General features: G+C 50.8%; 1 protein-coding gene across 1 annotated transcript in view; it reads right to left on the bottom strand.

Moving 5' to 3' along the window:
* The window catches only part of Mad1l1 (mitotic arrest deficient 1 like 1), a 310,787-nt gene that overhangs the window by 104,462 nt on the left and 191,117 nt on the right, over nt 1-15,208 (bottom strand). The window contains 1 exon segment of the mRNA NM_001109387.1: nt 2,706-2,794. Coding sequence (NP_001102857.1) covers nt 2,706-2,794 — 89 coding nt within the window.

Below are 15,208 nucleotides of genomic sequence, written 5' to 3'. Positions count from 1 at the left end.
GAGTCAAAAGGCAGCACAATGGGCCCCAATTTGGTATCTTAGCAAAACAAGATGCCATGTATAGCACAGTCCCCTTGCTCAAGATAACAATGACAAGTCCACTGACGGAACTGTGGAAAACTGAGGCACAATGATGCAATGTCTGAACACAGCTGGAAGGTTAGAGAGCAGGGCAAATGGGACCACACAAGCTAGTGACAAGAAGGGCTGTGCTGGTTGATGGCTTTTTGTTTGGTTTGGTGGAACTGCCTCAATCAGATTGGCCTGTAGGCAAGTCTGTAGAGTATTTTCCTAATGTGGGCAGTGTCACCACCGAGCAGACAGTGCTGGAAAGTCCAAAGGCACGCTGAGAAAGCTACAAGGAGCAAGCCAGTAAACAGCTTTCCTCCATGATCTCTGCTTCAGTTCCTGCCTCTGGGTTCCTGCTTTGAGTTCCTGCCCTGGCTTCCTTCAGGGATATGATTGGGGCTGTAAACCAAATAAACCCTTTTCTCCCCAAGCTACTTTTGTGCTCTGGCGTTTTATCACAGCAATCAATATCAAATTAGGACAAAGGCTGGGAGATGAGAGAAGCCTGCCCTGTGGGAAGCAGGCCTCAGGAAACCCATGCCAGGTTCAAGGAGGGAAGGAGCTAGGCAGCTATGCAAAACACCTTCATGTTTGGCCCAGCATAAGCCATTTGCCCAAGGCATGGGCTTCATTTGAGTTCACTAAGCAGAGAGGCCCTGCTTACCTGGCCTTCTCTGCCACACATGCTCCAAGCTCACAGGAGCAACCTGGACACCCCCACTTGCCCTCTGCTAGAAAGTCAAAGCACCAGCAGGGTAGCGGGGGCTGCTGCCCCTCCAAACTCATTGCCCTGATTCTTACCAGCTACAAAGGCACCACACTCACAGCTGTGCTCTCCGAAGAAGACAGGAGGCTTTGATCTTAGTGTGGAAGATGTTAACAGCAAAGCCCCTTTTTAAAATTTAAAAATCATCAAACCTCAAGTGTCAGCCGCTCTCCCTAAGAAACGTGACACACTCTGGCCCACACCTGCACCAACCACAGAAGAGGCTGTGGAGAGGACAGGCCCTCAGACAACAGTGACTGATGTGAGGAGACCTGCACTGGGGACCATGCAGCTAACTGACTCTGCAAACTTGCCAACGCCCACATCCAAGTCCTTTGCCGACCGGCCAACATGAAGCTGGGTGTACAGGGCTATCTTTGTGGCCCTACGACCCCGTAGAGCACTGACTGCAGGCCAGAAAGCACCTTACCTCAGTTTCCCAACCCTAGAGATAGCACTACTTGGCAGAACCCCACAATCAGATGCAAATGAGGGCTGGCCCGACTCTGCTGTCCTTGGTTTCAGGGACCCAGAGCTTGCATGGAATATACTTCCAGGTCCTTTAGACACCCGCCTCCTCTGCCCAAACATGAATGCATGCTTTATCACAAGTAAACTTTGTGGACTATCAGTGGGAGGTGTTTGGCGTGTCTGCCCAGGAGCAGCCTCTCTGGCTTGGCTGAGTCTCACAAAGACCGCTTCCCAGCACTTAGCCAGGTCATGGCTGCCTGGCCTTGCCAAGTCCCTCTGCCGGGCCTAGGCAGGCAGCAGTGCCTGATGCCTAATGCTACAAATCAGATCATGTCACTTTTATGCTTTAAAATGCCTAATGGCTTCCCACTACTCATGGGATAAAAATCCTGACACTCTCCAGCAACCCAGCCAGCCACAGCACCAGCCTCTCCTTTTGCACCCAGATGCATATCCCAAGGACCCTATCTCCAGATGCCAGCTCTTACAGCACCAGCCATAATTAAACAGCCACAATTCCTTGTGAATAACATCCCCACTAAGCTATGAGCTGATAAAGACAGAGTATGTGGCTCTCCTGGCCAGTCAATTATCCACTCCGCTCTGCCCTGACAGTGCACAGCATACACCACGCTGGGACAAATGCAAACAAACAGCTCCATGCTTGGTGTCCCCACAGAGCTCCTTCCCAGGCCTGGGTCTGTGTGAGAAGTGCTTTGGCAGTGAGAGGGAACCTCCAACCCATAAAGGACCTCAGTGCTACTCACTGGACACTTCTGGGAAAGGTGCCAAGAAGCCTTCCTTGCTTTGACCTCAACAGCCCTATGAACTAGAAAGTCAGTCACAGCCATTACCCAGAGAGAGACAGATGTCAGAAGAGCCTAACAGGGCCAAGGTCAATTTCACAGAGGCTGGACGTCTATACCGTCTCTGGGACATCAAAGGCCCAGTCAGAGAGGACTGCTTCCCCTTTCCCAAGCTCTGTGCCATTTCATCAAAAGACCACTCAATGTCTACAGGGCTGTTTTGTTCCCTAGGCTCACATCTCACGTGCCAGAAACAGACCCTAGGGGGTCAAGTCCTTTATGCAAATCAGAAGGGAGTGGCCAACTCACCATATTCATTCCATTGCCTCTCACAAGATGCCAGGGCAGTGGTGACAACCATCCCATAGCTGTTTCAGACAGAAGCTAGAATGGTAGTTCAGAGCTGGGCTCTCCTACATGACAAGCTCAGTGTGCAGACATGTGTCCATAGCCCCTAGCACGGGGGAGGCAGGGACAGGAAGATCCCTGGGGCTCACTGCTGACCAGGCTGGATGAACTGGAGAGCTCAAGGTTGAGTGAGAGACCCTATCTCAAGACCTATGAAAATCTTTGGAGGGAAAAGGAGGTCATACCTGAGTGCATCCACCTCCTCTTTGCAGAATGGGAAGCTGGCTTCGGCTGAGCTTGTCTGGGCCCTCAGCATCTTCAACTCCATCTCCAGCTATAAGGAAACAGAGTCAGTGGTCAACATGCACAGGGACCTACAGCCCAGGTCCCTCTTATCCCCAAAGTCCTAAAGTCTGCATCCGAACATCCCCAGGCTGGATGCCTAGTTTGTGCTGGGAATCTGGGGGAAGAGGGCTATTTGCCTAGCCAACCCATAGCCTGGATCCACCAGTCCACAAGGCATTCTGAGTCAGATAAGCATAGTTCCTTCTCCTTTCCCATGCTCTTGATCTAAGATTAAGTGGGGAAACACATGGTTGGTCATGTACTGCTGAGAGAGCCATAGAGCCTCTGAGACAGATACGGACAGAGCTTAGGGAGAGCGTAGTCTAGAATTAGCATTGCTTGGGTGAGGAATCTCAGCATTTCTGACAGTGACATGAACTGGCTGCCTATCTTGAGTCAAGGTCTACAAGCTGCTCTACACATATGCTGGGAAGGGTGGGGGTGGCAGAGAGGGGACAAGAAACCCCAGGCCCAGGTAACAGGAAACTCACCCAGAGCTGACCCTTGATTCTTGACCCTTGATTCCTCAGCCCCAACCCTCCAAATAGATACAGGTTCAGTGCAGGGGCCTAAAGAACACAATGCCAGCAGACTTCAAGGAAAGGTGGGCCATGTCATATAGGCCAGTGTCACTGCCGATAGCCCAGTTCAGAGCCCTCACCCATCCCATCTCCTGCCACACTTGGCCTCCCAACACCAGGCTTTCCAGACTCTAGAAGCACAAGCCAGATAACTTCTTTACACATTCTGCTACAGACACACAGGATGGGGAGTTAACAGTAAAAACTGTGTGTCCCAGTGTGTGTATGCATACTTGGGAACAGGCATATATGGAGGCCAGAGGGCAAAGTTCAGGTGTCATTCCTCAGGAGCCATCCAGTTCACTGACCTTGGACACAGGGGCTCTCACTGAACCTGGAACCTGACAGTTTATCTAGGCAGGCTGATCAGTGAATTCCAGGGGCTGACCTGTCTCCATCTCCCCATCTCTCATATTTCTGCATGGGTCCTGAGTACTAGACTCGTGTCCTTATACCTACACAACAAGCACTTTACTAGCTGAGCTGCTTTCCCAGCCTTAAGGAGGATGCCATCTTAACATGCCACTGGCTTTTGTTCCTAACACGCTGTCATTCATGGTACAGCTCCTCCATGGTGAGAAATAAGCAACACGGTGCTTACTTCCAGAGAGCCGTCCCCTTGCTTCCACACTCAAATACAGTCTAATGTGCTGTGGCAGGTCTCACAATTTGGAGAATCTGATAGATTGAGCCCTGAAACTGGCTGTACTGGACAGATCCCAGCAAATTTCCTATTGCATATTGTTGGAGGAGGTGGCAAGGCTGCAGGGTCTACTGCATGCTGCTACAGTAAGAGGGGTGTGTGTGCATTTGTGTGCGTGCATGCATGCGTGCGTGTGTGTGTGCGCTAATGCACATGTAGCCAAAGTGTGGGTGTAGATCGAGAACAACATGCAGGAATTGGTTCTGTCCTTCCACTGTATGGGTCCTGGAGATCAAACTCAGGTCATCAGGTTTGTACGATGCCTTTACCTGCTGAAACACCTTGCTGGGCTTGTAAAGGTTTTCTGTGAATCCTTCTCATTAGTAAGCACTCCAGCTTTGGAGAGACTGGTTAGACACACATGCACACACAGTGTTCATGGACACATTTGCTTCTCTGTGTGCTTCCATGTTTCTCACAGAGTAGAATACAGATGTCCTTGTGCACCTTCGGTACTGAGCAGCATATCTGCCTACTTCCCGCAATGCTTTATGGCTTGAATTCAGATGAGGCATGAATAGCTGATGCCTGCTCGGATGCTTACAAATTCCAAGTGGCCTTGGCAGCCAACTGTTCCAGTTTCTTTGATTCTGCATGGAATTCATCAGAAAGTCTCTTCCCTTTAGTAACAGAGTTTAGCCCATTTATATCTTGCTATCTGTCCGCATTGATTTCTGCTGCGTTAGGCTCTGGTGCTTTCTGTCTCCTGGCTTGGGAGCATGTTTCCTTTTGTGTGTCTTGATATTCAGCATTTGTGCTGTAAAGCACCGGCTGCTTCATGCTGCATCCATACTTTTCTGTGCTGACCTGTACCAAGGAAATGTCCTACTGAGTGCCTGACTAGTTCTCAGGCTACCCTCCTCACTTGGTAACTGTACACAGTTAGTGACAATTAATGCCACCTGTTTACCTGCTGGACCGAATGCCCAGAGAAGCCTTGTGACTCGGTCTGTCCGGTAGCTCAGCACTTACTGATTTAGTGCACGTAGGCTTCTTTCCTCACTGTGGGCAGTGGTATCCATTTCTGGGGCCCTGGACAGAGGAGGGTGAGAGTGGGACTCCTCCCCTTCCACTCTGATCACAATGGTGGTAGCTCATCATCTCTCACTGTTCCTGGGCAAGCCTCCTCCATCAGCTCCCCACACCTCAGACCATCTGAAATCCACCAGGAGCTTTTAAAAGACTCTTGCTTACAGACATAAAACGCATGCAGGCTGTGGGCTTCCATGGCCTTTTTGTTCTTGTAACCTGAGCCTCATAACCAATCACACCCTCTCTCTACTAGACAGAGGGGTCCGATCAGCCCTAATGCTCTGGTAGGTCCCAAAACACAGCTAAATACGTTTCCACTTCATAGCGATTTTCCAGGGCATCTTCCCGTTCTTGCTAGCAATGATGGACAGCCCTTGCTTTATTCTCTCATCTCTGCTGGATTCTTTCTTGTCCTTGTGCTTCTTTCTAAACACCTGCATCCTGCACGACCTGGCCCTCACTATGTTCTGACTGCCCTCATGAGCTGTATCCTCCATAGAGCCAATGCTGTTCAGACTCTACCATGGCATTCCCTCCCAGTACCCAGCCATCTCCTAACTCTCTCAATCCAGCTGCAATTCCTCATCCAGCCCCTCCATTGCTGCTCTGGGCCTGCTCACGCCCCAGGTTCTAACATACAGCTAAACTCTACTTTCTGACAACTGTGCTTGGGGTCAACTTCCATGGCAGTGGCTTTCTCTATCCTGGTCCACAGCCTCCTTCCTTTGATTCCCTAAGCGTGACTCTCACTGCTTGCTACAGGAAGCTCCTATCAGACACAGCTCCACACCTAAGGGGGCACGGAGGGGAGAACAGGCCTCTTATCTTGCTAGGACCCAATCTCATTGCCACTGCTTCCTCAATTGAAAGGCAAGAGCTGTGCTCACAGCGAACATAACCTGTCTCTAGCCCATATGCACAGGGACCCTGCTGCCCACTGTAGTCCTGTGTACCTGCTTTGCTGAGTTGAGGCCCTGCAGAGGGTTAGAACTGCCCAGCAGGAAGTGCCTCACTAGCAAGCAGATCACCTGATCCTCCCCTTCCCAGGGTCTTTTCCTGAAGCCTATACCCCACCATTCCCTGATAAAACACTTTTATGCAGTTCACACAAAAGCTGATCCTCATGCTCTACCACTGAGACACACTCCCAGCCCCTCACTGGGGGATTCTAGGCAGGGGCTCTACCACTGAGCCACACTCCTAGTCCCTCACTGGGGGATTCTAGGCAGGGGCTCTACCACTGAGCCACGCCCCCAGCCCCTCACTGGGGGATTCTAGGCAGGGGCTCTACCACTGAGCCACACCCCAGCCCCTCATTGGGGGATTCTAGGCAGGGGCTCTACCACTGAGCCACACCCCAGCCCCTCATTGGGGGATTCTAGGCAGGGGCTCAACCACTTACCCCCTCCCTTTCTCAAGACTTTCCCTGTAATGCCAACCACTGTAAGCCTGCGTACACCCACACACTCATTTCCTATCTCTACTACATGTGTACAGGATAACAGAGCAGCAGTCTGCCACTGCCTGGTTTCAGGCTCCAGGATCCCTTGCCTCATGAAGTGAGTCCTGCCCTCTCTTTTTGGGCATCTGCTCCCTTCCAGCCAATAAGAGCTGATTCATGTTTTGGATTGGTAGACATGGGATGAAGGGAATAGAAATGTGGTTGTGCATGAATATTATAGCCTGTACCTATCTATTTTCTACTTCACTGAAGAAAACCTAGGTCTAGAGTCAGTTATAAAAACAAGAAAACATGGGACTAATTGGATTGCGTCTTCAGGGACCCTGCCAAATGCCTCAAACCATGGGCCAGATTCCAAATTCATCCTGCTAAAAGGATTTCACACACAAAGTGCTTTTTGGAGGACTCATCTGCAGCTGAGCAGTGGGGCCCCAAGCACATGCCTGCCAAGTGAGGGGTGAGGTGAAGAGGAGCCCTGTGTAGGCTGGGTGGGGGTGGCTTCACCACCTGCTGCTGCCCTACCTCCTGCTTTCTCAAACTGAATGTCCGAGAGAGGCTGGCAATGCCCACCCAACTCTCCAAGACGGTGGGCACGTGCATATTCTCCCCTTTGGCACTCTCTGGCAGGTCAGTTAGTGCCAACTGTGCCCCTGACATGAATTCACCAGGTTCTGGAGACAGCAGCCTGTGTCTCTCAGCAGGAGGCTGTGTTCACGTATACTGGAGATAAAGATGGGGATGCTCCCTGCTGCCCACTGCCCAGCAAGACTCCGTGGTCCTCAGGAGCAAACACTTACCCACGTCTGCCAAGATGTAGATAAAGGTTGAGGTTGGCTACTCTTCCAAACTCAGCCCCCCACCTCCAGGCTCCTATCCTAATGCTGATCACCCTACGGCATACCAACTAGATTGCAGGATGACAGAGCAGGGAGGGTGTCCCAGGCCTAGAGAGGTACATGAAAGAGAGCAAGCATCAGCTACATCATGAGTTTAAGGTTAGCCTGGGCTCATGAGACCATGTCTCAAAAGTATAAAAGGCACTTACAGAAAACCCAGGGCAGAGCTGAGCAGCAGCCTTTGCTTTCTAAGCATCCTTACACTTTATGCTGCTGTACCCTGATTACAGGGATGAGGACACACTGCATTCCCCTTTGTCCCAGGTCCCTAATTTCTTTCAGGGTCTGCTCTCCTCAACCCTGTTCCTCATCTGAGCTCTGACTGATACAGCTGGGCAGAGGCTAATAAGAATAAATACAAATGACCTCAGGGTTCGGCTCTGCAGAAGCTGACACACCGTCTTGAGGTAACATGCTGAGGACATTTTCTGCAATCTCTCATTGTAGAGAACAGACACCAGCGGTATCCCTACACTAACACTGGGTTGAAGCAAAGACTCTGGGGTCTCTGCTTGGGCCAGGTCAGGCCAGGAAGGTGTGGACACGAAAAAGTAGGAAGCAGCAAGAAGTGGGGTGAGTGCTGCTTCTGTGGAATTCTTGGAGTCTAGGCTTGTGTCAGCCTGGGGCTTCCATATAGGAAGCCTTGGTTCGGACAATGCTTGGGTCCCCGGTGGCTGGATCAAACCTCCAAAGTGATCAACAGAGTAAATGCAACTCTATCAAAACTGGAAACACTGGCTGGAAGGTGTGGCTCAGGAGAGTGTATGCTCTGCACTGGCTTGGATTCCCCTGCACAGCAAAAAACCTAAAACTTCAAATGTCTTTCTTGCAAAACTGGTTTGGTTTTTTTTTTTCCTTATGCTAAAATTCACAGAGAACTGCAAGGCACTCTGAATAGTCAAGATGATCTTGACAGGGTGCAGTGGTTATTTTTCTCCCAGCTGCAACAAAATACCCAATAAAAACAACTTAAGGAAGGAAGCGGTTCTCCTAGTTCACAGATTGACAGCACAGCCTACCAAGGTGGGGAAGGCATGGTGACAGGAGTGAGGAGGCTGCTCTCACTGTGGCCACAGGCATGAGGCAAAGAGGATGAATGCTGGGGCTCAGCTCGCTTCCTCCTTTTCATTCAGTCTAAGACCTCAGCCTAGGGAATTGTGCTGTCCACACTTGGATGGTCTTCCTACCTGAGCTAACCGGGTCTAGAAACCCCCTCAGATGTGCACAGAGCTGTCTCCTGGGTGATTCTACATTCTGTGAAGCTGTCAAGCAAGGTTTAATCAATATATTATGGGGGTAGGGGACACGAAGTCAGAATGTTCATATCAACCTAAGACCAAAGGACACTAAGGACAATAACTTAGGTGGTGGCATAAGGAAGGACCCACAGGCTGAACTAGAACTGAGCTCTCAGCACTGAACACAAACTGGTATGGCCAGCTGGTTTTCAAGGAGGAGGCTATGACTACCAGGTAGGAGAAGAGTCTCGGAAGGGGACAGGATTGAGACAAGTGGATATGCACACACAGGAATGAGGCTGGAGCCCTAACTCATGCCATATTAAAACCCAACTCAAAGTGGATAAGAACCAAAATGTGAGATGGAAGTCACTAGAAGGAAGAAACAGGCAAGGGAAGATGAAATAAAAGACGCATGGGTGAGAACGCAGGCCTGAATCTTCCCAGCTTTGGATCAGGCAATGCTTTCTAATGTGCCAACGCGTGCAGCAATACAGGGAGATGCCCAGGGCCTCATCACTGCACACTTCTGCATACCGAAGGACACGGGAGTGAGAACAGTCTTCTGGATGAGCTGCGCTTTGCTGAGGCAGAGCTCTGATAGCAGAGTGGGCAGAATACACCAAGAACTCATAAAGCAGCGAGCACAGCTCAAAGATGGGTGATGGGGTCCGGGGACGCAGCTCCATTGGTAGTGCGCTCGCCAATTAAGAATAAGAGGCAAAGAAGAAAGACCAGATGCCTCCGTCATTTCTGGTATTGGGACTTCATCTTTCTGACTAGACTGGCTAGAGGCAACTCAAATGTAGTGGCTCTCACAGCAGCAGACTTTGATTGTGTTCAGAGAGGTAACCTCTCACGTGTGATTGAAATGAACATCCCTCAGAATTGCAGGAGACAGTCTGCTGGAGACAGCAGCAAAAAGGAGGGTGCCTGAGACGCCCCCTCCCAGTAAGAGGAGCCCTGACCAGAGCTCTCTGACAGCTCAAGAAAACACAAATCTAATCTGAAGCAGAACCAGGGATGCCCTTCCAAGAAAGCTGCCCACGTATACCACGGGCCCGGTGTAGCCCAGCCCTGAGCTCCTCCCTGTGTCTCTTATCTATAGGCCCCCACCAGCTTTCCTCTTTGCCCCGAAGCATCGTTGTGATTCAATTCTAAGAATGCTGTGGCTGCCTTCCCAGCAAGGCACAACTTCCCAACGGGAACCATGTGCTGTGGTTTGAGTGGTTCGGCACCCTGCCCTTCCTGCCAGCAGTTCTAATTAATAAAGCCTCTGCCGGGCACCAGTGTGAGCATGCTCACCCATATACCTAGGCCTGAACAGTCTCATCATTCAATGCTGGAGACACACCACTCTCCAACTGGGCCAAGTACACAGATGGTACCAGGTCCAGGGCTCCATCTCTCCAAAGCCCCCTCTAGGTAGAAGTCTCATGTCTCTAAGAGGTAACTCTGAGACAACAATAGGAATTCTGAATGGAGACCACTATTCAGCTCAACTCTAAGCCCACTAAACCCTGGGGAAGTACCTGAGGTCCTGCTTCTTGGCAAAGAGAGAGAAGGATCTTAAGCTGAACTCCCTGCACTTTCACTTCAGCTGGAGAGACATGGGCACATGAGGCTGCATTACCAGTGCTAGCTACCAGGCAACTTGCTGTTGAATGCAATGGGCCTCCGCCATGGGACACATCCAGAGAGGCCAGCTTGTAGTTTCTATGCAAGGCAGCCAGTTTATCACTCCAAATACAGGGAGAGAATTCTGGAAGCTTCCCAGATAGTTAGCTCAGAGTGGGCTGCTGCAGAGCAGGCTGGCTGGGCCCACAAGGGTCGAGTTGGATGGTCAGTTACTGGAGGGTAAATGGCAGGGTGTATACTGCGCCTGTGCAGCTTCGCTCTAGAAACCCCAAAGGTCAGGGCTGGAGAAGTCCAGCATCTCAGATGCAAAGAAGAGAGGTGGAGTAGAGGGCTAGAGTAGCTTCTGACAGCTGGACACACTGGGGAGTGCCTACCCACTTTAGGGGGGCTTCTGTTCCTTCTCGTGGGCATGTGCAGGTGAACCCTCAAAAGGTACAGAGGGACTAGGGGAAGACAATCAGGTAGAATGTGGGGCAGTGAACACAAGTTGACCATGTAAAGCAGAAGGGGGTTCTCCAAGTCCATGTGATGAATTAGTCCCACAGGATGGCAGTATGAGGAGGGGCCTACTAGAGCGTGAACGGGGTCAATTCCCTCAGAGAGCTCTCTCAGCTGGGCTAAAAACCAGGGGCAGCTTCCTCAGACACCTAGCTGGGCTCTTGGCATCTACTGCTTAAGTTGCCTGGTGCTGCATGCTTCTGTGTTTGCACCAAGATCAGCCCAAATGAACTGCCAGAGCCTTCCTATTCCCTCAGCCGGGAAACAAGTGTTCATGGGTATGCTTGCATAAGGTGGTACTTGCCTCAGTCTGCATGCCAGACCGACTAATAGAAGGATACACACTGAATGGGAGAAAGGTAGAGGCTTCATCTGGGAGGAGCAGACAGCTCCTTTACCAGCTCTGTGGAGGACCACAAAAGGGTCTGACTGGAGTCACTCAATAGGAGGCCATGTACTGTGAGGGGACCAGACATGTGCAGGGAGCATACAAGACTATGGTCCCCACTACTCATTTTTATGACATCCATGTGACTCAGAATGTCATCCTGAACAGGACATCAGACAGCCCTCAACTCCAGTGAGCAGCCAAAGCTCTAAGAGGTACACACGCTGGGGACAACACACTGTACACAGTCCTCAGAATTCATGTGTTTCTCCATATTGAACCACAGGACCTGCAGGGATTTTTCTTCTTTACTTTTTTTTTTTTAATTTAGGAACAGAGAGATGGCTCCATAGTTAAGAGGGCTGGCTGCTCTTGCAGAGGACCAGGGTTCCCTGCATTCACACGGTGGCCCACAACCACCTGTTAACTACCGTTCCAGAGGATTCCACACACTCTTTAAATTGGGGGTAGGTGCATACGCCTTTAATCCCAGCACTCAGGAGGCTGAGGCAGGTGGATCTACAGAGTGAGTAGGACAGCAGGCAGCCAAGAGACCTTGTCTCAAAGAAAGCAGACAAAAAGATTTATTTTTTATTTGTGTGTTAGTATTTTGCTCACATAGATGTATGTGTGCCACGTGTCCCAGTGTCTCTGGAAAACAGAAGAGGGTATTGGATCCCTTTGAATTCGTGTTATAGATGGCTGTGAGCTGACATGCAGATGCTGGGAAATGAACCCCAGGTCCTCTGGAAGAGCAACAGGGGCTCTTAACCACTAAGCCATCTCCAGCACATCATGCACGCTTGCACGCACGCGCACGGGCACACACACACACACACACACACACACACACCACACACACACACACACACACACATGCTGGCCCTGAGCTTATGGTGGAGCTGAGGATGACACTGAACTTCTAATCTTTCCCCTTTCACCTCCATAATGCCTGGATTATGTGTATATGCCAATGCATACCATGCATGCAGTGCTGGGGATGGAAACCAGGGCCTTGTGCCTGCTTAGGCCCTGCTGCCAATTCATCACACCAAGTCTGTGAAGAGAATCTGCCTGAGATGTGCTCCTTCTGCCTGGCCACAGAGAGAGGCACTATCTACAGTTCCTCTCAGAGACGGAGCACAGAATAGTCAGTGCAAGCTCCAGGCTGACCCAACCACAGCCTCTGTGGGGCTCCCCATCCTGATCCACAAGCTCCACTGGGAATAAGGCACAGAGGGTAAGGAGGAGCCATTAGGGGAAAATGGTAATCAAGAGAAATGACTGCTTAATTACACTGGATGGGGAGAGGGGGCATGCCTGTTAAGACAGGAAATAAATCCACATTTCTAGCTCCCTGAAGTCTATAAAATATTGGAGGCCTTTTACGGTTGTAATCAAAAACCTCATTTCTCTAGCCACTGCTGGCCGGATCTAATTAGGGTGAGGTATGCTAACGACGCAAACCTGGCCTGGGACGTTGCTCCTTGTGGTATTAATTGCATTTAAAGAGGAAGCATGAACCACACTCATGCTCACTAATTAGTGTGAGGTTACTAATTAATAACACAAAGTCAAACTGCCTTTGTCCTGCCATTAGTGATTAGCTCAGTATGGCACAGCTCCCCTTCTACTACTTGTGAACAAGCCTGGAGTTAAGAGTCCAGCACACAGAAGGCTAGACGCTGCAGGGATCAGGCAAGCTCCTGGACCGTGTCCCTGTTAATGCTGGACACTTGTGTGATTCCACTACATGCAGGTAACATGAGCCTCCTTCTCAGGGCCAGGATGGTACTCCCTCAGCTGGCCCTTCCTCACAGCATTTTAGTCTCAAAAAGACAGAGGGCTTGGAAGCAGGTTGAGTAATCCATTGCCCTCCCAGCCTCACTCCTAGCTCCAAGGTGCACTCACCCCTTTGTCTCTGGTTCTTCTCCATAAGAAAAAGGGCCTGAGGAGTTAGTCAGCAGCAGGCACCTCACAAGCAATTCACTTATAACCTCATAAGGGGCAGGGGGAGGGTCAACTAGTGCAGGGTGGACCCTGGGCCCATGCACAGCTGATCAGAGGGGAGGGGGCTACCACAGACTGAGGATAAAGTAGGATGATTAACAGGCTGGGCTGGCCTAACCAAGTCCCCTGGGAAGCCTTGAGGAAGGCCCCTGGGAAGCCCTGCAGAAGCCCTCCTTCTACAGGCTTCCTCAGGACACTGGTACCATCAGCTGCATCTCTGTCCTGTCCTGCAGAGGGTCCAGGACTCACACACAGGGGGAGGCTGGAGAAGCAAGTTTAAGTCTAGAAAAGGAGGCAGTTGTGGTATTCCTCTGATCTGAGCACCTGGGAGGCTGAGGTAGGGGAAGCATGAATTTGAGACCAGTAGCCTGAGCTATAAAGTTGACCCTTACTCAAAATGTCAAAGCCAGGGCTGAGATGATGGTTCAATCAACGCAGCACTTGCCTTAGAGCAAGGAAGACCTTGACTCTGGCACTCAGAGAACCGGGTATGGTAGTGCATGTTCAGAATCCCAACAGCGGGGAGATGGGAGGTGGAGAGAGTCAGATCCCTGGAGGCTCATGGGCAAGGTAGCCTAGTCTATGTGCCAACATTCCAGGCCAACAAGAGAACCGGTCTCAAGATAGTAGGAAGAGGGCCTGAGGAATGACACCGAGGTTATTTTCTGATCTCACATGGGTGCACATATATGTATACTCACACACACACACACACATGTACTCAAATATGTACTTATAGACACAAAGAAACACAAAATAGTAATAAAACAGAGAAAAGAAATGTAGCTGTCAGCAGCAGATGCAGTTGTGCGGGCAAGAAGAGAAGGTTGGACAGGGTTTTCAGAGAGAGGACAGTGTGCTGCCAGCCAATGACCCAGGTGACCTGTGCCACATGGGAGCCACTGTTACACATGGCCACTTAAAATGAGCCCCACAGACGCAACAGGACTCTTGTCCTGTGGAAGGGCTAGGCGTGTAACTTATTTAATACACTGTTCCACAGAATGCTGATCCTAATACTCAGGCCTGCTACTCTGGAGAAACCTCCCCTCACAAAGCTCAGTGTGGCCAGGAGGCAAGTGAGGCGTCTGGGGCAGTCAGGGCTCAAAGGGCAGAGATAGTCGGGCATGACCATGGATCTGCCAGGCCTGTCACACTGCTCCTCCTCAAGGCCTTGCCTGAGGCCAGGGTAGGGCTTACTCAGCTGGCAAAGACGCCCCTGACGCCTCCGGCACCTGTGGGAAGGATGGAGGGTGTGAGACAAACACAAACGTGTGACCATCTGCATCACAGATCCCCAAGCACTGCCACTTCTTATTTTCCTCTTAAGTGGGAAGGAGAAGAGAAGAGAAATACACACTGTGAAATGGCCTGAGATTAGGCAATCAAAGGCAGAGATCAGAACCTGCGCAGAGCAGACAGCTCCAATTGAAACCCTAAACAAACATGAAGGAACTCTGCCCAAGGGCCTGCACCCTACTCAGTAGCGTCAGACTGGGCATCTTAGAGCCTGTGCCTGCCCTGCTCTCAAGGTCAAAATCAACCATGGTCTACTCAAGTCCTGCACTGGCCATTGTCTTGTCTGGGTTACTGCTGCTGTGATGCATAGCATGGCCAAAGGCAACTCTAGGAGAGAGAGTTTATTGCACTCACACTTCCACATGAGAGTTTCTCCCAAAAGCAGTGAGGGTAGGACCTCATGCAGGGCAGGAACTTGGAGGAAGGAGCTGATGCAGAGGTCATGGAGGGTGCTGCTTACTGGCTTACTCCCCATGGCTTGCCTTCTAATAGAACCAGGACCACCAGCCCAGGGATGGCTCCACCCACAATGGTCTGGGCCCTCCCCCATCCATCACTAATTAAGACAATGCTGAGGCTCCTTCCTCTCTAATGACTCCAGCTTGTATCGAGCTGATATAAAACCACCAAGCACAAGGATGGTTCCCAAGTCCCCTAC

Source organism: Rattus norvegicus, chromosome 12 (assembly GCF_021556685.1).
Source record: "Rattus norvegicus strain SHRSP/BbbUtx chromosome 12, alternate assembly SHRSP_T2T, whole genome shotgun sequence".
Taxonomy (NCBI): Eukaryota; Metazoa; Chordata; class Mammalia; order Rodentia; family Muridae; genus Rattus; species Rattus norvegicus.
Note: the sequence above shows the minus strand (reverse complement) of the source record. Positions and strands in the feature narration are given on the sequence as shown.